A 26,243-nucleotide genomic window follows, 5' to 3' on the forward strand; every position below is an offset into this window, starting at 1 on the left:
TGCTTAGACACCTCTGTCTCATTCGTGTTTCTACAGTGAAGAAGTTGTGTTTGCATGGCTGTGTTTCAATTTGACGGGTGAGATATGACAGTGAATTTACAGGGTACAGAGGAATAACACCTGAGTCCTCAGGAATGGCATCGCATGGGAGGTATCATAGGCGAAATAGTATACTCTGTTATGTCCATGGTACTGGTCAAGTCTATAGGTGACGGTTACCACTTTCCATCAGATGGTCCGTCAACTTGCTTGCCATTCTAAGTTGCAAAAAAATTCAACGTATTTATATATATTAATTTAATTAACCAGCCCGGATTGCTAGTTTATTATACAGTTTAAAATAATAAAGTTAAAAATTCACTTGAATTTCTTAGTGTCATTATAAACAATAATTACAAAGGATAAGTCTTAATGGAATATTGCTGTCTCATTCGAAACGGGAATTCTCAGAATATGTTAGGTGTTCTGATCCGGAACTAACTGCGTAGCTCGTTCTGTGTTAATCTCGCCTGTCTGGCGGTATCTAGGTTGGGACGCTTAACACGGAGTAGGTACTATTGCATTCCAATTGTCTTGAATACCGATGCAAATTGAATGTGCAATCTGCAAATAAAGCTATTCTATGAAACCAATTGAACATTTTGGAATACAGAATTATCTTTATGTTAACTGCTGAACATAGCCTATCCCATAAGAGAGGTTTTGTCATTAGTTGGCTTGGTTCTGCCAACCGCAGATATATTTTAGATAGGTAAAACTTTATATCAAGTTGCTGTTGCCAATCCGCCTGACCGGCGACCGCAGTTTGACTTTGGTATTTTAAGATGGACGCAGCTGCCCATCCCTCCATTATAAGCTCCCCTAATCGCCTCTTTAGACACCCACGAGAAAGGAAGGGGTGGCCTATTCGATGTCGTAATATAATTAACTTTATATTTATTTAAAATTATTCTTAATACATTTAAAATTAATTAAAAATAATAATAGAATAATAAATTAACTTTAATTTGATCGTAATTATTCATTTAAAATTTAATTAAAATATAATAGAAACTCTAAGTCTCTAGTTTGTATATATATTTTTAGTGTATGTACAATACCCATTACAAAACGATAAGGTGATCAAATAATACAAAGAATGTGTAAAAAATAATTCCATTTATTTTTAATTCGTTCGATAGTATTAAATAGAATGTTACAGTATTAAAGAGTCTATGACGAAAATATCTAAAATTGTAATGTGTAAATATGACATCTACATATTTTAATTACATTTTAAATTATTTAATCACATTTTATCTATAATTACATTATTATTTACATCAATGAATATAAAACTAAATATAAACATGACGTTTTATTAATTACATTATTTAATAAACCTATATTTCTTTACCTATTTATCTAATATATAATCTAATTTTACATAGAATCTCTATCACAACAAATAATTATCACATTTTTGATAACTGAATTAATTTGAGTTTTTTATCTCTCGACCGTATCAGCTTCATTATGTTCCTCATTATCACTCAAGATGTTGTCTAAAATTTTATCTTCATCGTTTGCATCATGTTCCGTTCCGTTTAATAGATCATTAATAACTTTGTCATCATTTGAGGAAGTATTGTCATTATTCAATGAAACCTCCTCGGCGTCACCGTTAAGAGATTCGTCTAACGACAATTCATCATCTTTTGAATTAATTCTATTATTTTTGTCTTCTTCGCCTACCTCTTCTTCTTCTGATATTCCTCCTAAATGACCATTACTTTTAACATTATTAACACCGTTCGTCATATTTTGTTTATTATTATTAACATCAAGATTGGGAACTGATCGTTGATTTTTAATTGGTTTGTGTTCTTTTACTCCGTTTTCTTCAACCACTTCTTCTATGTCTACGCGTTTCTTCTCTTTTCTAGGTTTAGCTGTGTCAAACACAACACTGTTGTCCATTCTTAAGGCGGGTTGTTCTGGGAATTTTTCTCTGTAAGTAACGACATTATGGTTATTAAATTTACTTTATACAATTATATATCCTATTATTAGAATAGAATTAATGGATCTTTCAATACTTATAACTTAATATATATGTAAACGTTGTGTTTATTTACCAATTTACTAACCAAGCTGTGTAGCAAATTTTCGAACTCTTTCGGCTGTTTAAGTGTGATTGAATAATGAACATACAAACTTTCATAAATATAATGTTTAGTAAAATAAGTAAAATAGAGTAAAATAAGTAAATTGTAAGTTTTTACTTAAAGTAGGCAATTTTTGTTTTTGACTTTTTTGTTATATATTGATTGTTCCTTACTTATGTTTATCCTCGTATTTACTGGGCACCATAAAACAGTTCGATTCTCGATAAATAACTCTCCTTTTACTGACCCACGGCCATTGTAAACTCCAGTAAGAACTCTGAAATACAATAAAAAAAATATTACAACAAAACCATATTTACATTATGACAACACGAAATTAAATACATATAAAAAAAACTAAAAAAACTCATAATTGACGATAAAACACAAATGCGCACGTACGCACGCACGCACGCACGCACGCACGTACTCACACACACAAAGCGCGCACCGTACGTGTGCTCACGCACACAGACATACAATAATGGAAAGAACTAAGTAAGGTACTAAGCTACAACATACACAGTTCCAGAATACGAAATTTTTTCCAACTTCTATAATATGAATGTCTTCAAAAAGTGCGTTAATTAAGTTTTTTTTCAGGGTTGACAACACACACATTATATCCCTGATATTGCATGTGTCCATAGACAACAGATACTAATTATCATCAGCCTGGCTGTATGTTTGTTTACCGCCTTTGTAGTAAAAAAAAAACCTAAACTTTTAAATTTTTTACATTATTAAGATAAATTGTAAAGAAAGACTACTTACAACTTTTGCGTGAACCTGTCTCTTGAGAGCCTTCTCCTCCTCAAGCCGTCGTTCCTCTTCGCTGTCATATCCGTCCTCCTGTAATAAAAAAAAAATACCAACGATGTCTTACATGAGCTATTTAAAAAAGTTTATAGTGTTTACAACATAATTAAATCATTTTTATATAAATTAGCGGATATAATTGTTCAGTATGATCCACGACCATCTTCTACCATCGCACATCTCGCCATCGGCAGGGAGTTCATCTATTTTTTTTTTATTGGATGAAGATGGAGTGGTAACCCCGCCTGCGCTAATGGGATACGCTGGCGAGGCACCAGTGAAGGGTGATCGATGAGGATGAAAACAGGCCAGTTAGCCCATCATGATGAATTCATCAGGAATTAATCATGATAGTTTCCAGGGGGAACCGCGAGGAGGTCGACCTGGTTGGATATATTGCTAGCAATGGGATTCTTAGTCTCCATTACTAACAATCCCTTTTCTCCCCGGAGTTCACCTATTATACCTCGGAGCCTAGATAAGCCTTTCCCAAAGTTGGCGATAACACCACCTTGTGGGCGTTACAGGCCTGAAGGGGGCGGTAAGAGACCCAGATAAAAAATGGGTGCGTTGTGTAGAGGCTTGGGGGGTGATTTGGTGATCTTGAAGTAATAGTGGTTTTTAAGTAGGTGAAAAAATGGGGGCGCTAAAAATAATTTATCCTCAATGTGGGCAGTAGACAAAATAAGTTTGGGAACTCCTGGCCTAGATGGTCGTGTACAGCACGGTTTCAGAGATATTTCCTCCTACGAACGTACAGGTTATGCAATGAGATCCCTGTCGAGGTTTTTCCAAGAGATTGCAGCGTGGGATTCTTCAAAAAAGTAATAAAAAAGTTACTTCAAAATAATGCTCTTGGTATTACAAACATTCATAGGCTACGGTAACCGCTTTCCATCAGGTGAGTCGTATGCTTATTTACCACCTCAGTCGTGTAACATACTTTAGAAATCTTACTTATACTTCCAATAGAGTGACCTTATTTAAACCAATATAGCCTTAAATATCCATAAATTGAAGTGGCAATGGGACGGCACATGTGTCTAAGGGCCGATAGCCTTTGGGGAAATTACCCGAATGGTCACCCCGTAATGACAAAAGGTTGCAAGGTATCGATTGCAATCTAGAGAACGTTCCTTGGTGATTTATGAGGAAAACTAAAGGTGAGTACTCACTAAAGATATTCATATTACAATAAAGAAGAAAGAAAGAGGTTCTTTAGAAAGAAAGAGGTGCACAATTCGGTTTTTTGTTTAGAGTTCAATACCACATAAGTTCGTCAGTTGTAAACCAATTTGAAAAATTCCTTTTATATCTAAAAGAAAATACTTACAGAATGGTCCTGTAGAAATTTTATTAAAATCATTTCAGTACTTTAGTTTTTATATCATACAACAAATCAAGTTATTTTAACCAGTTAAAATAACTAGTTTTTAACCGGTTCAATGACTTGTTTTTAACCGGGTTTAAATAACTAGTTTTTAACCAGTTAAAATAACTAGTTTTCCCACAATTAAAGTCGGTTTTTTATGGAACAAAATCTTAATTTATTAAATTCTATTGAAACAAACTATAACTACAAGTGGACTTAGGTACTTCTGTAATAAGCAGAATTGTCTAAAAAAATAATCCGCAAAAAATGGTAACTATTGAAGCGTCACTAACTTAGATGAGACTAATTTATAAATAAACACTTTTCCCCAAATAAAATTCTCGAAATTGTATTAAAATTTGTAATAGTACGTAACACAAGCAAAAAAATGGCGTGAATTTACTGAGTACAAAGGAATAACACCTGAGTCCTCAGGAATGGCAATGCATGGGGGGTATCAAGGGCGAAACAGTATACTCTGTTATGTCCACTGCTCATGTCTATAGGCGACGGTTACCACTTTCCATCAGGTGGGCCGTCAGCTTGTTTGCCATACAAACAAATTGAGCACCTTCTTCTTCTTCTGGGTAATATATAATAGCAATATCTATGTATTTCAGTTACAATATCTGATATACTAGTCCAATAATGAATATGTCAAAAGTCTGTTATCTAAAAAAAAAACAATGTGGGATAACAGACTTTTAACATATTCGAAAACAGATATTCCACCGATATAGGCGATATAGAGTATACTATTTCGCCCATGATACCCCCCATGCGTTGTCATTCCTCAGGACTCAGGTGTTATTCCTCTGTACCCAGTAATTTCACTGCCATATCCCACCCTTCAAACCGAAACACAGCCATGCAAACAACTGCTTCACGGTAGAAACACGAATGGAATAGAGGTGCCCAAGCAAACAACTTTTGTAAATAATTTTTACTTTGGTAAATATTTTTTTATACCTAATATTCTGCATCAAGATGCGATTTGGAATATATGTGCGCGAACCTTAATATCTCAGAAACAATTTATTGCATTAATGAATATGCGAAATGAACCTTGCAATACGCACACACGTGTGTACCCACTACTATGTAACGTTTGGGGGAAAGGGATTGTTAGTAATGGAGACTGAGAATTCCATTGTTAGCAATATACCCAAACAGGTCGAGCTCCTCGCGGTTCTCCCTGGAAACTATCATGGTTAATTCCTGATGAATACATCATGATGGGCTAACTGGCCTGTTTTCATTCTCATCTATCACCCTTCACTGGTGTTCCGCCAGCGTATCCCGTTAGCACAGGCGGGGTTACCACTACATTTTCACCCATAAAAAAAAAATACTATGTAACGTTGTACGCAGGGGGGAAGGATAGTTAGCTTTGGAGTTTGACAGCCCTATTGCTAGCAATATATTTGATAGCCCTATTAGGTCCACCTCCACGTGGTTCCCCCTGGAAACCATCGTGAACAATTCTCGTTGAATTCGTAACGATGGGCTAACTGACCTGCTTCGTCCTCACCTATCATCCTTCACTGGTGCCCCGCCGTTGTATAACAATAGCGCAAGTGGGGTTACCACTCCATCATCACCCATTAAAAAAAAAACATTGTACGCAGGTTGTACCTTGTACCTCTGGATTGTACGCAATTATAGATAAAATTCGACTACTTGTGACATTTATTAAATTTATTTATTTATTTAATCATTAAAAATAATTACAACATTATAACAGCAAAAGCCAAATCAATTTATTTTTTTTAATCGGTGATAATGAAATGGTACCCCACCCGCGCTATCGGTATACACCGGCGGGGCATCAGTGAAGGATGATAGGTGAGGATGAAGCAGGTCAGTTAGCCCATCGTGACGAATTCAACAAGAATTGTTCACGATAGTTTCCAGGGGAACCACGTGGAGGTCGACCTAATAGGGCGTATTGCTAACAATGGGGCTGTCAAACTCCATTGCTAACAATCCCTTTCCAAATCAATGTTATAAACCTAGTGTGCTAACATACAAAGTTTGTATACAACTTAATATACTTACCTATAGACAGGAAAAAAAACGAGTGAATTAAGAAACTACATCTTATTGAATTTATTCATAAATACTAGTCAGAAGCCGCAATATACTTACTAGAGGGTCCTGGTAACAATAATAGCTGTCCTCTTCATCTTCAGGCCTGGAAATGAGATGCAAGATTAATTCACGTCGCTTTACCACATACTTTACTGTCAAGAAGCCACTACTGTGCATACATAAATTACATATTATAACATATATGTTACAATATCCTTGGAATAACATCTGAGTCCTCAGGAATGTCAACGTATGGCGGGTATCATGGGCGAAACAGTATACTCTGTTATGTCCATGCTACTTCTCTTGTTTATAGGCGACGATTACCACTTTCCATCAGGTGTGTCATCAGCTTGTTTCCCATTTTAAGTTGCATAAAAAAATCTATCTCATTATATTTAAATAGCTTTTAAAACTGTTTTATTAGTAGGTCTAGCACTAAGCTTCATTAAATAAAGTAATTCTGATTGTATCTATGCTTCAATAAAACGATATACCGATTAATGAAAATATGGAAATGTCTCTCGACTCGACGAGAAAGCAACCAATTTATATCAATATGCCACAAAACAGTAACAGCAATTAATAGGCAGATTCACTGAACTATAAATACATATCGGAATTGCCGGCCAAAACATTAATTTATAGCTTTTTATAACATCGTCCATTGAATGGAAAATTGTAATTGAATATTTAGTTAGTATTCTGTAAAATTCGACTTGGCTTTCACTAGCGAATCCGCGAGTTTTTTACATTTGATATATATATATTTTATGCAACTTAGAATGGCAAACAAGCTAACAGCCCATCTGATGGAAAATGGTAATCGTCACCTATAGACATGAATAGTACCATGGCCATAACAGAGTATACTGTTTCGCCCATGATACCCCCATGCGTTGCCATTCCTGAGGACTCAGGTGTTATTCCTCTGTACCCTGTAAATTCAATGCCATATCCCACCATTCAAACCGAAACACAGCCATGCAAACACAACTGCTTCACGGTAGAAACACGAATGGGACAGAGGTACCTAAGCAAACGACTTTTGTACAAAGTCTCCCTCTGGTAAAACTGTTACGTAATTTTTTTAATTACTTCCCTATATGGACATGGTCCAGTTACAATTGTATCATATTAAAAATATAAGACGAGTGAGAAGTAAGACGAAAGTGAGTTGCAAAGTGAAATGCGAACCTTTACAGAATAACATGGTTGGTTGTGTAACAAATGGTGTTTTTTGTGAATAAAATAAACATTTATATTTAGATTGAATTGAAATTTTATCGTAATCTAAATAGACCCGTTTGTTCGTCTTTATTGCAAATAACATTAAAGACGAAAATTGACAAGCAAACCAAAAGCAGTTACGACATGTTGAATTAAAATCCATTTCGGAAAAACAAAATAAATCTCTCTACAAAGGACAAAATTTCGCTTTGTAGAAGCCATACTTGCACAGCACATGTGCATTATAACTTGCAGTTTTATTGTACATAATTCATACGTAATACATCAAAAGATTTAATATACAATGTCGGACTTATCCCATAAAGGGATCTCTTACAGGCAACCTGAAATTTTATTATAATCGTACTAAATATACATGGAGGATGCGAGCCTGCACTGCTGAGCACTGTTGAACATAAACCTCCCCTTGGAGGATTTTGCCAGTAGTCGCCACGCTTGGCAAGCGGGTTAGCAACTGCAGTTAAGAGAGACACTGCCTCAACCATTAACCCTACTTTGCATAATGGTGGAAATTCCCATCATAACATTGAATGCCCAAAAATTATATAAAAGAACATGTTCACTTTAAGTTGATCGTGTCTGGATACGTTTTTAATGTCCATTGCAGAAAAAAAAACATAGCTGTCAAATTTATTTTTTTAACCATTTTTCCTTTAATTTTGAACTTGAATTATATCATCTTGATTTATTTAAGCAATAAAAAAAAATCATGCAAAGAAGAGATAAATTCCTTTACTCGCCTCTTACAACACCCAAGGTAGAAGAAAGGGTTGCCCGTTCTATGCCGGGACCACATGGCTAAGAAAATTCGCATAGAATATGCTATATATTTTATATTAAATAAATGTTATAACGAACCCGCAAGCAACTAATATGTATGTTATATAATTTAAAAAAAAAGAATTATTATACTTGATAAATAGATAGGTAGACACTCATTATTCTTTCCTCCAAGAGATTACAATAGTAAACTTATTATAGATACAAACAATTAAAAGAAACAATCACAGCGAGAAAACAATGGACGGCCTTATCGCTAAAAGCGATCTCTTCCAGACAACCTTTGGAATGAACTTGAAAACAATTAGTCACGAATTTTATTAATATAGCATTTATTTATTTATTGTATTATAATTGTCCACGACGCACCTTTTTAGTTTCTTTTTTAATTTTATTAAAAATATGTTTTGTTTGTAATTTGAAGTCTGTATGTTAAAGTTTAGGTTTTTTTTTCGTTCGCTTTTTAACTCCGTTAGTTTGCTATGTATATTTTTTATATAATTTTATTATCTTTCTAAAACACCGTGTTTCCATACCAGCATACAGTCCTTTCGCCCACAATAATATAATATATTATTTATACATTTCACAATACCAAACAATCAAATCAATTGCTCCAATCTTGAAGAGACGTCCCTCTATACAAAACTCACTTAAGCTATAAAATAACTTTTGTATGTGAATTGACATCTAACAAAAACACGTCAAATATTCAGGAATCCCAAACCCAATCCAATAGACATGTGTCGCTAGTACAATACACGTCCGGCCGCTTGACTCTGTCAACGGCCTGCCCTTTTGCTTCATGTTTCGTTTAACCACAATACGGATAATCTTTAACGATAAGAGCCCGCAGTATATCTGCCGAAATGGCCGCCTTTCTATCTAGTAGTACATGCATTTATTTATTTATTCATTAGTACAAATATTTGTACATGGCGGACTTAATGCTAAAAGCATTCTCTCACAGTCAACCATAGGGAAGTGTCAGAATACTCGAATGCGGTACTACTAATTATTGATATACATACATACTAAAATTACATATATAAACGAATAAATATATAAAAATAACAAATATACTGACTATTACGTACTATAAAAAGTAAATACTACAAAAAATAATAATATATTTCACTGAAATAAGCGTTATTTTGCGGAAATCTATATCATTGGTTATTTGATTAAAATTATACTACCATTTGTATGAGTGTGAATACCAATACCTAAGAACAAGGAATTATATAAAAGGAGTGATAAAATTGTCAATTCATAGCAGGCTAGTGTATAAAAAATGTTATACGGCCGTATAACCCTACCAAATTCAGATACAACCTGCTTGCATACTTTCTACATAAACTGTGTCGAATATAATCTAGTAATGTAAAATTTGTCATTGACAAATAATTGACATATCAAACGTTTTCTATACACTAGCCCGCTATGAATTGAGAAAAATAGCAACTGATGGTGTATCTTTCGTCCTCTTTTTACTAATTACATTTGCATAAGAAGAAAGGAGGGAAACATATGATTTACAGTTTCTATTTTATCATTCCTTCTATGTAATTCCTTGTTTTTAGACCAATACTCGAAGATTGACCACCACTTTTACTAGCAGAAATTCCACAACCTTTATATATTATATTATATTAACCATTATATATTTAATAACTGATAGTTAATATAGATAGATACTCTTTATTGTTTCCTCCAAAAGATAACAATAGTAAACTTATTATAAATATAAATAATTACAAGAAATAATCACAATGAGAAAACAATGGGCGACCTTATCGCTAAGAGCGATCTCTTGCAGGCAACCTTTGGATGAAGAAGAGTAATTATAAACAATTTGGTGGGAGGCACGATGAAAAATTTTTTAATATATGTGTTATTAGGTCAATATATATATATATATATATATATATATATATATATATATATATATATATATATATATATATATATATAGATATTGAAACTACAATATATTTCAGAGGGAGACTTTATACAAAAGTTATTTGCTTGGGCACCTCTGTCCCTTTCGTGTTTCTACCGTGAAGCAGTTGTGTTTGCATGACTGTGTTTCGGTTTGAAGGGTGGGATATGGCAGTGAATTTACAGGGTACAGAGGAATAACACCTGAATCCTCAGGAATAGCAACGCATGGGGTTATCATGGGCGAAACAGTATACTCTGTTATGTCTATGATACTGCTCATGTCAATATGCGACGGTTACCACTTTCCATGAGGTGGGCCTTCAACTTGTTTGCCATTCTAAGTTGTATAAAAAAAATACTACTAATTATTACCGATAAGAAAAAAAAACCTTGGTAGACAGCAATGGGAGGTAAAAAAATGTTTGTTGAGTCTACTGATAGAAAATTTAAAGGTCTCTAGTTAAATTTTAAATACTAAATGTAACCAAAAAAAAATACAGAAAAATTTGTCGCTATTCCAAATAATAAATTTAGAGATATTAAAATGAAATTTATTTATTCTATTTAGGATTCTAAAAAGCACTTAACAATATAAATTCAAACGAAGCTATCTCTGACTAAATAAATACCACTCACCGAGGTAAGTCTCTTTGTAACTGAACGTAAAAATTCGTGCCTCAAATGTTAAATAACAACTTATTTATATACCAGCAGCCCAGCTTCGCACAGGTGGACATTTTTACATTTTAAAAAGTGGCCATTAAGGCTGCACACGCGACGGAAGCTTAAAAATGGAGTAACTTCTCCCGTTTTCCCAACATTTCCCTTCACTGCTCTGCTCCTAGTGATCGTAGCATGATGAAAAGTATACTATAACCTGCCCAGCAGTATAAAGAATAATTGTACCAAGTTTCGTTAAAATCCATCTAGTAGTTTTTGGTTTTATAACGAACATACAGACAGACGGACAAAAATTTTACTGATTACATTTTTGGCATCAGTATCGATCACTAATCACCCCTTGATAGTTAGTTTGGAAATATATTTCATGTACAGAATTGACCTCTCTACAGATTTATTATAAGTATAGATTTAGTCCTAGTGACTCCCTACTAATATAATAAAATTATAATATTAATTCTAAAAAAGAATCCACAAGACGTGTGCTGAGTCAGTGGTTCTTTGAGCGTGTTATTTTAACTTTTTTTTATACAACTTCGAATAGCAAATAAGCTGACGGCCCACCTGATGGAAAGTGGTAACCGTCGCCTATAGACATGAACAGTACCATGGACATAACAGAGTATACTGTTTCGCCCATGATACCCCCCATGCGTTACCATTCCTGAGGACTTAGATGTTATTCCTCTGTACCCTAAATATAAATGTAAATTCACTGTCATATCCCACCCTTCAAACCGAAACACAGCCATGCAAACACAACTGCTTCACTGTTGAAACACGAATGGGACAGAGGTACCCAAGCAATCGACTTTTGTACAGTCTCCCTCCCTATGTGGAATAGAAAAGGATGTAGGCTACTTAGTCCGGTCAGTAAACATATCCCGGTCACGTAAACGAAGTCGCAGCTGAAGACTAGTATAAAATTAAAGAAATCACAAGAGCAACAGTAGAATTAAACCTACAACCATCCTATTAAGGAATGTGAATGTAATATATAATAAGTAAATATATATTTAATATTATTATATATTACTAGCGGCCCGGTACATGCTTCGCTTCGTATAAAGTGAAATAATAAAAAAAAAATTAAAATGACCGCATGAATGACATAACAACATGCTTGTTATTAACACTGAAAAAAGTTTCAATTTGACAGCACAATCCCCATCTTAAAAAAAGTTTCAATTTGACAGCACAATCCCCATCTTAAAAAAAGTTTCAATTTGACAGCACAATCCCCATCTTAAAAAAGTTTGAATTTGACACAAAAATCCCCATTAACAAAATGATCCGCCATTTATTGAATTCATTTGTTACAAAAAATGTGATAAATGAAGAACCGCTCGACCGATTTTGTGCAAACTTCACATAAACCATCTACTAAATAATGCGAACAAAGCCTAAACATTTGGTTTGGATAAGTGAGTCCGTTCTTGAGTTATAAAATTACAACGAAAAGTGGCATTATTTTTTATATAACATATATAATATATAGATTACATATGTATTAACCGTTCGTACAGTAATTTTCGACTTCTCGAAAAATTTATGTTACATTTTCATTAATCACGTCGTGTCCCCCAGGGGACCGAATACGGGATGTACAATTTATTGGGTTCCCTCTTCAGAGGTATAAATAAAGATTGACTAATCATAAGGTTTGGCAAATTAGATGGTACAGCGGTTCACTGAACCTCACATTCCAATACATGCAGATTCGAGCCCCGCACAATGCAAATTTTTACGCTTGTAGAATATATTTTCATCATGAAATCATCGCGTACCGCGTGGTTTCAATGACGTTTTCTCCCACGAATGCTCACATTATAAAATGACCTGTCGACGTTTTAGAGTCTACAGCATGAAGTTCTTCAAAAAAGTGGTAAAAAGATTTTTTCAGGGTCGGTAACGCGCGGGTAATACTCCAGGTATTGCAGGTGTACATAGTTGCGTGGTCCCCACATAGAATGGGCTACGAATGGGCTATGAATGGGATATAATAAGAGGATCAGCTAAGGGAATTTAATGATCAAGAGGTGGGGGCAGCAACGTCATTATTTAAACATCAACAAAGCCTAAGTGCAGTTGCCAACTAGCCTGCCAATCATAGGAACTACTGGCGACATCTCCCTTTGGGGCAGGCCTATGTTCATGATATGGTGATAGGCTATGGTAACCGCTAACTATCAGGTGGGCCGTATGCTTGTTTGCCACATCAGTGATATAAAAAAATTTACTATACATATAGTATTTAAAACAGAGAAGGGTACAAGGGCACTTTTTTACCAATCAATCTATCTGCTCAAGTGAATGTAGTCACAACCACTCTTTGGAATCAACTTCCAGCAGCAGTATTTCCGAACCGATACAACAACATAGCCTTCAAGAAAAGAGCATATTCCTTTTTAAAACGCGGGCAGCACACCTGCAATGCCGTTGATGTTGTGAGTGATCGTGGGCGACGGTAATCACTTACCACCAGATGTGCCGCATGCTCGTTTGCTCCCTGTGTTGTAAAAGAAAAAGTCGCGAGTAAAGACTAGTATATAATAATTCCTTACGCAGTCACCGCCAGCTTGAGGTGTATACCAGACTCGATAATTATCTTATGCGCCTCCTGTATGGTGAGAGTTGACGTGTCGATATCGTTGATACGTATCAGCTTGTCCCCAGGTCTGATCCCGGCTTTCTGTGCTCTGCTGTCGGGTTTCACCTGAAATTTTTGATACAATTAAAATAAAAAAACTCCATATTTGTCCATATGTGACCTTATGTCATGACAATCCTTATGTTACGACAATCTGGACAAACTAATGGTTGTAGGCAAGATAGAGGGAAAAAGACCACGCGGACGATCGCCTAATCGATGGTCGGACCAGGTAACCGCCGTTACGGGACTGTCGATTGCAGCTGCCCTGCGAGAAGCTGAAGACCGTGTAAAATGGAATAACATCATAAGAGAGGCAACAGACACCTTTCAAGGACACGACCTTCAGTAATGAAGTGGACGAAGAAAGAGACCTTATGTTATATAGATAGAACGTCTCCACAAAATCAGGTCATCTTTCTAGACCACGAGTACGTAAATTGGGTTGCCAGTATGCATAGTTCAAAAAAAGATTAAAATCATTCTATCTTTCCAATTTTGTTTAAATATAAAAAATGATTAGAAGACTGTCATTATTGTGTTCTCTTTTATTTGATATTTATATATTGTATTTAACATATGTATATATGTATGTACATGTGTATATATGTGTATAAGTGTGTGTATGTGTGTGTATATATATATATATATATATATATATATATATATATATATATATATATATATATATATGTATATATATTCTTATTTATGTAGGTTTATATTCATATGTATGTATTAATATTGTATCTTTCAAATAAATAAATAAATATATATATATATATATATATATATAATGATTTATTATTTATGTAAATATTTATTTTAATTTCTGTTTAGCACTACTACTGCCCACTCACTACTTCCTACGCCACTGTGTTAGGTTGACTGGAAGCAATCTCTTTTAGAGATAAATTCGCATTTGCTAACATTGTTATTAACTTATTGTTGTTACTGTATATTTTAGTGCAATCAAGAATATATACAGTTAACACTGAGTATGTAAGAAGAATTTATAAATTTATACAATATATAAGATTAAATTAAAAAATATAAATAGTATCTACAGAATTATTACAAATATAATATGAAACTTAGATTATATAAATATCGAGCCTCAAAAACGGGTAATTTTTTTGTCAGCTAATTGTTGCAGCAAACTCGTTTTTTTTATCAGTATTCTATATACTTACACATAAAATGTATCTTGACGTATTATTTAATAAATAAAATGAGTGGTTTACGCATTAAAAAGATGCAGAAATTATAAGACAAAGTAAATATAGAAGTTATAAAGGAAACACTCGTAACTATTTATCACGCAAAATTGTATGAAAAAGTTGACCCGCTTTTCTCGAAGCATTTCTACGAGTATCTACATATATAATCGAAGATTTGAAAGAACAAGAAAAACAATCTATTGTACATACATTTTCGTAATGATCTTTATCAATACTGAATAGTTTAAAACATTGAAAACGGCCGCCATTTTAATTTAATACATGTATATTAATTTATAAGCAATACGTGCATATGTATATTTAATATCAGTCACAAAAATAGTTCCAAATTCAAATTAAAAAAATGGGTTATCATTCCATTGTCATTCCAAAGGGAGACTTTGTACAAAAGTCGATTGCTTGAGTACCTCTGTCCCATTCGTGTTTCTACCGTGAAGCAGTTGTGATTGCATGGCTGTGTTTCGGTTTGAAGGGTGGGATATGGCAGGAATTTACAGAGGAATAACATCTGAGCCCTCAGGAATGGCATGGGGGGTATCATGGACGAAACAGTATACTCTGTTATGTCCATGGTACTGCTCATGTCTTACCACTTTCCATCAGGTGGGTCGTCAGCTTGTTTGCCATTCTAAGCTGTATAAAAAAAATCTTATAAAAAATCTACTTACATGAGTTACTCGCAGTGGAGTCTTGTAATAAGCACCACCGGCCAGGTCAAAGCCCCATATGGCGTCTTCGAAGCTGACTCTCTCGTGAATACCCTCGTTCCTGGACTCCCAGGACGGCTTGGAGATCTCGCCAGCCAGCAGAGCCGCCTCCTCCGCCTTGATCTTCGTGTGCCTCATTGAGAGCGACATATCTGGTGGCATTACCCTGAAGACAATAATTATGAATAAAATGACTGTTTCATAACTCGTTACTATTCTATTTTTTGCAACAGATTTCAGAACGAAGGAAGATCTCAATTCGGTCGTATTTTTTTTTTGTATTACGCTTATTATATTAGCCTTCTGCCATTCTTCATCATCATCATTTCAGTCTTTTTTCCCTTCCCTTCATTTTCATCATTTATTCGTCCACTGCTGGACATAAGCCTCCCCCCATAGACTGCCATAAAGAACGGTCCTGAGCCCCCTGTACCCACTGACTCCCTGCAATGCATTTCAAGTCGTCATTCCACCTAGTGGGGGAATCGTCCCACACTGCGTTTACCCGTACGCAGTCGCCACTCAAGAACCTTTCTTCCCCATCGGTTGTCAGTTCTTCGAGCTATGTGACTAGTATATATTTCATACCATGAATAAATTATTAATTTTAAGTAGGCATGGCTAAAGTCTTTCATGTCAACCTGTATATTATTCAAGTGGGCGAAGTCGTGAGTATAGACTAGTGCAGTTTTTTTGTTGCTATTTGTATAGAATCTAATATCATGTTCGGAAACTGGGTAACTGCGCCGATATTGAAATAAGCAAGTACCGGGTGTGACCGGGAACAATAAAGGGGGATAGGTCAAAGTATTTCTAGGTCGAAGCTACGCGGTGTTGGCTCTCAAAAAGTATTAGACTACATTTGGAAGACACAGCGTTATTTTTATCAAGAATACGTGCTGTGTTTTGGTCTGAAAAATAAGGCAATTGGTACAATTTATCAAACAAGGGACAAAATTACCAGAGGGAGATTTTCTACAAAAGTCGACTGCTTGGATACCTCTGTCCCACTCGTGTTTCAACCGTGAAGCAGTTGTGTTTGCACGGCTGTGTTTTGTTTTGAAGGGTGGGATACGGCGTGAATTTACTGGGTACAGAGGAATAACACCTGAGTCCTCAGGAATGGCAACGCATGGGGGGTATCATGGGCGAAACAGTATACTCTGTTATGTTCATGGTACTGCTCATGTCTATCGGCGACGGTTACCACTTTCCATCAGGTGGGCCGTCAGCTTGTTTGCCATTCTAAGTTGTATAAAAAAAAATATTATAGTTTACATCACCGTATCACCCTTTAACTGTGCACTGCTGAACATCGAGCCTCCCACTTGGAGATTTTTTAATGGAATGCTAACCCTGTCTACGCTAACTGTACACGCTGGTGACACCAGTGAAGGATGGTAGGTGAGGATGAATAGATAGATCCGTTAGTCCATCGTGATGAATAAACCTGGACTTCAGCACGATGCAGTACCAAGAGGGACCATGTGGAAATTGACCTGACAAGGTATATTGCTAACAATCCCTTCCCCGTGCTAGTTAAGGTTTTTTTTTAATAGGTGATAATTAAGTTTAATGGTAACCCCACCCGCACTATCGGTATACACCGGCGAGGCACCAGTGAAGGATGATAGGTGAGGATGAAGCAGATCAGTTAGCCCATCGTGACGATTTCAACAATAATTGTCCACGATTGTTTCTAGGGGAAACCACGTGGAGGTCCATAGTGCATATAGCTAGCAATAGGGCTGTCAAACTCAATTGCTAACAATCCCTTTCCCCACGCTACTTAAGGGTTGTTGGGGGCCAGTAGTTGCCACGCTTGGCAGGCGAGTTTGCAACCGCAGTTAGACCTTAATTAATATTATTAATGAGCTATAAAAAATAAATTATTAAAATGATTTATAATTTTAATCATTCTTATTTTATATACAAAGAAATACCAACATTGTTTACAAAATAAAAAACCTAATAAATAATACAAACGATAAAATCCTAATGTATTCGCCTGGCATAGTTTATAGCTACATAAAATTATAGAAATTATCACATGCTTAGCAGCATGGTAATATATCCCCATAAGCTATCCATAAAGATTCAAAGTTACGATCAATAATATATCCTATCGAAAACATTGCATGCATAAAATTCTGTTATGCAAAACAATATGAGACCATTGACTTTAGTCGTAACAAAACCAGACATTTTGATTTAAAAACCAAACTACTGATCTGATTTTGATGGAGTTTTCACCAGACCAATCTGAAAGTAATAGAATAAGGTAGTCAACTTGTTTGCCATTTTAAGTCACATAAAAAAGGCATTCAGATAAAAAAAAATCCAAATCGGTTCATAAATGACAGAGTTATGAAGTCGGATTACTTTTTTAAAGTCGAATGAAAATGGCAATAAATCAAGAAGACATCCGGGTGAAGCCGAAACAATTGTAGGAAACAACAAATTTAGTAAGTTCATAAAATTCATGTTTTCCATGTATATAGGTATACATGTATGTCACTGGTTTTTTTTAAAGGATGAAAATGGAACGGTAACCCCGCCTGCGCTAACGGAATACGCTGGCGGGGTACCAGTGAAGGGTGATAGATGAGAATGAAAACAGGCCAGTTAGCCTATCATGATGAATTCATCATGAAGAATCAATCATGATAGTTTCCAGGATGAAACCGCGTGGAGGTCGACCTAGTTAAGTATATTGCTAGCAATGGGATTTTTAGTCTCCATTACTAACAATCCCTTTCCCCACGGTTTTTTCAGGGTTGGCAACACGTCCATAGGTTAAAGTGACCATTTACCATCAGACGGAGATTTACCAAAGGGAGACTTTGTACAAAAGTCGATTGCTTGGGTACCTCTGTCCCATTCGTGTTTCAACCGTGAAGCAGTTGTGTTTGCATAACTGTGTTTCGGTTTGAAGGGTGGGATATGGCGTGAATTTACTGGGTACAGAGGAATAACACCTGAGTCCTCAGGAATGGCAACGCATGGGGGGTATCATGGGCGAAACAGCATACTCTGTTATGTCCATGGTACTGCTCATGTCTATAGGCGACGGTTACCACTTTCCATCAGGTGGGCCGTCAGCTTGTTTGCCATTCTAAGTTTTAAAAAAAAAAAAAAAAAAAAAAAGACGGGCTGTACACTTGTTTGCCACCTTTGTAAATAAAAGGATATGGATTTCCCTAAGTTAATACCTTAATTTGGTAAAATATTGAAGTTGTATTTTTGGTTTTTGGAACAAAATCCACTTGTAATATGCATATTTCGACAGACCGCACAGCCAGCTAACTTAACCAGCCAACTCGATTAAGTATTGCAAACCGAAAATTAGTTTAAACTGAAACGTAGTATGACGCCGCCGGTGTAATTAATCCCTGAATTCCTGATTATAGGGACGTATTTGCTCGAACACAATGAGAACCATTTTGGTGGTTGCAATTAATATACCATAATTATGTGCCATGAACATGGTTGTTAAATTAAATTCTGTATTGGGATGGTAACATACACTTTTGGGGGGGGAAAGGGATTGTTAGCAATGGAGTTTGACAGCCCCATTGCTAACAATATGCCCTATTAGGTCGACCTTCACGTGATTCCCCCTGGAAACCATCGTGGTTAATTCTTGTGGACTTGTCACGATGAGCCCCGCCGGTGTATACTGATAGCGCGGGTGGGGTTACCATTCCATTATCACCCATAAAAAAAATATACACTTTTGTAATATCATAGCATGCTGTAACAACCCTTTGGCTTCCCATAAATTGGGTATGGAGTGGAAAAACTCTATACCCATATCGTGGGAAGAAGTTTATTGGAAAACCTAGTATCAGTATTAAGGTAGGCGGTTGGACTTCGATTTTATATCGATCTCTTACCGTGTTTAGTTCTTTTAGTCGTCTCATACGACACTCATGAGAAAGGAAGGGATGGCCCATTCTATGTCTAGACTACACGGTATTTATTTCCATATTTGTCTAAAACTGTCATCAATAAAGTATATTATTAAGGCCAAAGATAGAAATATCAATGTTCTCTCGTAATTATTGTAGTAATTCCTTTTAATATAGAATATTGGGGGGAAAGGGATTGTTAGTAATGGAGACTGAGAATCCCATTACTAGCAATATACTTAACTAGGTCGACCTCCACGCGCTTCCACCTGGAAACTATCATGATTGATTCTTCATGATGAATTCATCATGATAGGCTAACTGGCCTGTTTTCATTCTCATCGATCACCCTTCACTGGTGCTCCGCCAACGTATCCCGTTTGCGCGGGCTGGGTTACCAATCCATTTTCATCCAACAAAAAAAAAACCCCTGAAGAAGCCTTAAGATACCCTTAAATATCGCTGTTGTTTTTAAAACTTATGTCTGTTTTTTTAACAATATATATTTTTTATTTAATCCTTCACAATCAACTACAACTACACTGCATACAGCCACACGGCTTCTAAAGCACCATTGTCTCTAACCACACATTCGTGTTTCAACCGTAAAGCAGTTGTTTGCATGGCTGTGTTTCGGTTTGAAGGGTGGTGATATGGCATGAATTTACTGGGTACAGAGGAATAACACCTGTTAATATTCTCTGTTATATCCATGGTACTGCTCATGTCTATAGGCGACGGTTACCACATTCCATCAGGTGGGCTGCAGCTTGTTTGCCATTCTAAGTTGTATAAATATCATAAAATTCATGTTTTCCACGTATATAGATATCCATATCACTTTAGTTAGCTAGTTAGGTTAGTTGATTTGAAATGTTATGCATGTACACGTAACTGTCAATATTTGTTAAACAAATCTCTGGCCATTATTGCGAATTGCAGCCTGAGCGTCGAACTATCAACACTAGGATCCGTACAACAAATTATAAATTGACAGAAGGAATACACGTGTCACAACATACGCGTAGACTGAAATGGTCAGAAAATTGTCTATTAATCAAAATGATCGTAGATTTTCTACTAATAATAATACGCTATTTGACCGATTTTTGAAAACCATCTCTGACTATTTAGTGGTGTTTACAATTGCCACACAAAGTAATCATTTTTTATTCACGTATTTCTTAAAAACAAAAAGTACAATTTAAATAGGCCGCCGAAACACAACGTTTGAGCAAAATGGCATCAGTGACGTCACAAGGAAGTAAACAATCGTAAAAATTGGTCAGGATTTATTTTTGGTAATTTTATACAGTTTCCTAAGAAAGAAAATATGCAAATGGTGGGTTGTGCCAGCGTGCTTGTAGAAACAAAGACACCGGAAAAACTGTTCATTAGTGTGCCAAAAAAGGCCGTAATACACAAAAAGTGGTTGCAACATACTCATAGAAATCTTAATGCTATAATGAATGAGTCAACTTTTTTTTTTTATGAAAATCGTTTTGACGTAAGTACATAATATTATTATTTATGTAAATTTTCGAGTAATTCATTAATATTTCGATTTAATAAAGATTTTAATTACCGATTTGAATGAATGAATGAATGTTTTATGAAATAAATTTTCATTCATTCATTCATTCATTCATTTGAGGTTAGAATTCAATGTCGTCATTTAGACGCCCTACATTTTCAGTGATTTAGCAGTTAAATAATATAATTAGTAATTACTAATTATTCGAATAAAAAAGTCGTTCGAATTCGCAGCCCCGCTGGCAAGAACGCAAAGGAACATCGATAACAGACATGTTATTTACTTCCATATTACGTCAAATTATTTTCGATCACGTGGTACCAGATAAAAATATGATACATTTTTTGGGGGATTTATACATAATTATTTAATAATATATATTTTTGTCAGATTAACCCTGTAAAGCCTGATTTTTTAAATCAAATTAAAAATATATAAGTGTATGTGTGTAATATATATATACGGTGTTTACTAATGGGGAAAAATAGTAAAAAAATCAAAACGATATTTTTATATATTTATTTTAAAAAAAAAAAACATTTGGTATCGTTTTTGATACTTAAGGCATTACGGTAATCAAAATATTTAAATTTATTTAACAATGAAACAATGCAAACCCCGGTATCAAATTTGAAAATTCAGGTATTTAAGGGTTAATGCATACCGCCTTTAAAACCTCTAGACCCTGCGGTTGGCATTAAGTAAAGTATTATTTTTTATATTTTCAAATAGGCTATAGTAGCCAATCTTCAAATGTTGGCGGTTACGCGGTTATATCAACCGTTAAGTGTTTACTGTTGGACTTAAACCTCCTCCATAAAGGAGGGTTTTGCTCATAGTTGCCATACTTGGCAGACGGGCTGGCAACCGCTGTTAGGTTTTGGTCATTGTTTTAGAGAAACGCTCCTGCCCATCCCTGAAATATTAAGTTCCCTTAATCGCCTTATACAACGCTCACAGGAAACAAAGGAGTGGCACATTCTATGCCGGGACCACACAAAATTTACATATTCAGCCGTCTATAAATAAAGATATCGCCAGATTGAAGTCAACCATATCCAAGTCACAACACTCGACTCGTATCGAAGTAATCACTTCACTAATGGCTCTCACTTCCTCACAATCGCCTCTAATGATCGTTAAATCTTAAATGTTAAGCTTGATTGCTATCCTGAAACACCGTTTGCAATTAACCGAAATCATTAAAGAAGCATTGTTACACATTTCTGCGAAATACTCTCAATAAAAAGTCGAGCGTCACTTTTCATGAATAATGTTTAAATACTGAATACGGGGGGTAAGGGATTATTAGTAATGGGTTATAAAAACCCCTTTACTAGCAATATATCCTATCAGGTCGACCACCATATCCAAATTTTTCCATACCATTCCATTTTCACCCATTAAAAAAATATATATATATATATATATATATATATATATATATATATATACCATCAAAAAAATCATAGACGTTCGCCAATTACGAATACTTTTAACTTGGCCCTTCTTTAACAAGAAACTTATTGAAAATAGTGCCAATTTTTTTTTAATACCACGAGTTACGACAACACTATCCTGAGCGAACACAGGAGCAATATGGCCCATGACTGTGGTCAACCGAAATGAAAATGTTCTACTTTCAATCGTTGACTTACTTTTTTTTTTAATGAGTGATAATGGAATGGTAACACCGCCTGCGCTATCGGTATACGCTGGCGGGGCACCAGTGAGGGATGATAGGTGACGATAAAAGCAGGTCAGTTAGCCCATCGTGACGCATTCCCCTAGAATTAACCACGATTATTTCCAAAGAAAAATTTAAAAGAGTAACTGTTGTGTTTCTTGCGGGCTCTTCTCGACAGGTAACAACTTTCCGAATACTAAAGTAAATACAAAAAAAATTTAAAAGTGCTTGTAAACAAGTCTATTAGAAAAAGTTTATTAGAATTTAAATTTGAAAAATGATAAAAATCAACTCAAAACCTTGTTATCTTTGTTACTACTTGTATATTATAATTTCCAGGCGTCCCTCTAATTGTAAAACATATCAATAACGGTATCTATATCTGAAACGGTTTACAACAAAGACCAGGGACCTAATGGCTCGTCAAAAATGTAACATCGCAACCCTATTAGGGAGATGTCGTCATTGATTCGTAAGGGTCATTGGTAGGTCCGTTTATTTTCCCTACAACCATTAGTGAAGTTCAAGAGGGCCGGCCCTTGGGCGCTGAACAAATAGAGAGCTAAATGGTTGGGCAATAAAACGACCGATCATTTCACAGGTGATAGACGTAGATTGATTTTATATCAAAAAAGTGAGAAACAATCATTCAGCTTGATCCATACAATCATCATCATAGATATCATCAGATCAGCCCTTAACCGTCCACTGCTGAACATAAGCCTCCCTCTTGGGGAGTTTTGCCAGTAGTTGATACCCTTGGCGGGCGGATTGACAACCGCAGTAAGCTTTCGAGATGCTTTAAAGGGGACACTGCTGCCCATCCCTAGTCCTCCCTTAGTTGCCTCTTACGACACCCAGGGGAAAGAGTGTGGTTTATTCAATGCCGAAACCACACGGCCAGAGCCATACCATGTATCATTCGTTATTTGTCTACTGTCGAACATAGATCTACTCCTATTGGTGGGGCTTTACCAATAATTGCCACGCACTGCAATAAAATGATCAATTATTTAACAGGTTATGGGCGCAGATAATTTTTTACCACAATGTTGTTAAACAACTATTAATACCAGAGATGTCACGTGTACGTTGACAATTCTAAAGAAAGTTCAATACCTTTGCCTTTTCTAAAGAACTCCGCACTATCATAGTGTTTAAGGAACATTTTGACAGGGAGCTCATTCTACAGCCTGAGCATTCGCGCATTCTGGTCTCTAGAACCATACTGTACGCATATTATTTTGGTTCTAGTAGATGTAGTAGTAAGAATGAATTCCTTGGAGATGGAGATCAGTGCAATGATAAAAGATAGTTGTGTTTGCATGGCTGTGTTTCGGTTTGAAGTGTGGGATATGGCGTGAATTTACTGGGCACAGAGGAATAACACCCGAGTCCTCAGGAATGGCAACGCATGGGGGGTATCATGGGCGAAACAGTATACTCTGATATGTCCATGGTACTGCTCATGTCCATAGGCGACGGTTACCACTTTCCATCAGGTGGGCCGTCAGCTTGTTTGCCATTCTAAGTTATATAAAAAAAAAAGAATTATTTCGAATTAAATGTCCTTAATTATTAATATTAATAATATTTATTCACACGGTTTAACCCAAATGATCCCGTAAATGCTCAGGCTGTAAAATGAGCTCCCTGCCGAGGTTTTTCCTAGAGATTACAGTATGAGGTTCTTTAAAAAGATTTTTTTCCTGAATGTGTTTGCTATTGGCCGTGAGTGGCCTTTACAGCTTCACTGAACGCGTATGCAGGACCGAGTGCAGATGGCACTCCAAGCCCGCGAGAGGGGAGTGACAGAATCGACTTACTTATAGACTACGGCGTGCGCTTAGGCCTCGGCTTAGGCCACCGCACTTTGACCCCCGTCAAGGAATGGCGAAGGGTCGGTATGTTGGAATGGTTCAAAAAAAGGTATATTAAGATTTTTAAAGGCCGGCAACCAGTACGTTGTCACCCTTCATCTTATCGTTTACCATCACACGGGCTATTTGCTTTTTTGCCATTTTTGCAGTATAAAGAATATCTTATATAAAGACATTTTTTACAAATGTACTTTGATGTATGTAAAAATGTATGTAAAATATGTTTTTTTTTTTGATGGGTGAAAATGGAATGGTAACCCCGCTCGCGCTAACGGGATACGCTGGCGGAGCACCAGTGAAGGGTGATAGATGAGAATGAAAACAGGCCAGTTAGCCCATCATGATGAATTCATCAGGAATTAACCATGATAGTTTCCAGGGGGAACCGCGAGGAGGTCGACCTGGTTGGGTATATTGCTAGCAATGAGATTCTCAGTCTCCATTACTAACAATCCCTTTCCCCCCAGCGTGGTATATCTAAGTCGTTCTTTTCGGAGCCCTACTTAAAGTAAACATAATATACATACATACATAGTACGAGGTACTATGTATATATGAGATGAATAGTGACAATACCCCTCAGTACGCCTACACCAGTCAGGAATAGGGTTGTCAAAATCCACTTTTTTATTTTATTAAAAACAATAAATAAATAAATAATATATTAGCAACTGTATTTGCAAAACATCGTGATAAATACACTCGGGATTCAGCACGATGGTTTCCAAGGAGGACCACGTGGAGGTCGACCTGACAGGGTATATTGCTAGCAATGGGACTGATAGTCCGCATTACTAACAATCCCTCCCCCCTACATAATAGTTTTTTTTAATAAATTTTAATAGAATGGTTATCACTATCGGTATACACTGACAGGGTACCAGTGAAGGATGATAGACGATGATGAAGTAGATCAGTTGGCCCATAGTGAAGAATTCATAAAGAATTACTCAAGATGGTTTCCAGGGGGAACAGTGTGGAGGTAGACCACATAGGGTATGGGATAGTAGCAATGGGATTACTAATCTCCATTACTAATAATCCCTTCTCTCCTCTACCTAAGAAGTTAGATACTGTATCATCATCATCATTATCATCATCATCATCATCATCATATATACATAACTGTCCACTGCTGAACATCGGCCTCCCTTTATTGAGGAATTTTACCATTAGTTGCCACGCTTAGCAGACGGATTGGTAACCCTAGATAAGCCTTTGGTAATATATTAAGAAGGACACCGCTACCCATCAATCCACAGTCACACAATAAGAAAGCATGATATCTTATTTATTTATTTATTTATCTATGAATTTGTGTACTTATTGACGAAAAGAATTAAAATCAAATTTGACAACCCTTCTTTACGAAAAGTGACCACACTGACGGAATATTATTATGTAGCACCCCTCCCTTTTAACCCGTGTCTTTGATACCTGAACAATGGACCCGTAGCTAGGTATATATTTAAAGATATATGAAAATAAGAAACAAAAATGTTCAAAGCCAGTAATATTTTATTGTAATCTTTTGAAGCGAATCGTCTT

The 26,243-nt window shown here is 35.8% G+C and overlaps 1 protein-coding gene across 1 annotated transcript in view; it reads right to left on the reverse strand.

The window, feature by feature from the left end:
* Window positions 1-1,139: 1,139 nt before the first annotated feature.
* Window positions 1,140-26,243, reverse strand: part of LOC116413029 (uncharacterized) — a 32,134-nt gene continuing 7,030 nt past the window's right edge. Inside the window, exons 2-7 of the mRNA XM_052903586.1 lie at window positions 15,645-15,849; window positions 13,650-13,801; window positions 6,487-6,532; window positions 2,922-2,999; window positions 2,321-2,424; window positions 1,140-1,990 (exon numbers count right to left, since the gene is read on the reverse strand). Of these exons, the coding sequence (XP_052759546.1) occupies window positions 1,489-1,990; window positions 2,321-2,424; window positions 2,922-2,999; window positions 6,487-6,532; window positions 13,650-13,801; window positions 15,645-15,845 (1,083 nt within the window). The 5' untranslated portion in view covers window positions 15,846-15,849 and the 3' untranslated portion in view covers window positions 1,140-1,488. The remainder of the gene's footprint in view (window positions 1,991-2,320; window positions 2,425-2,921; window positions 3,000-6,486; window positions 6,533-13,649; window positions 13,802-15,644; window positions 15,850-26,243) is intronic.

This window comes from Galleria mellonella, unplaced genomic scaffold (assembly GCF_026898425.1).
Source record: "Galleria mellonella isolate WM207_F2 unplaced genomic scaffold, CSIRO_AGI_GalMel_v1 utg139, whole genome shotgun sequence".
NCBI lineage: Eukaryota > Metazoa > Arthropoda > Insecta > Lepidoptera > Pyralidae > Galleria > Galleria mellonella.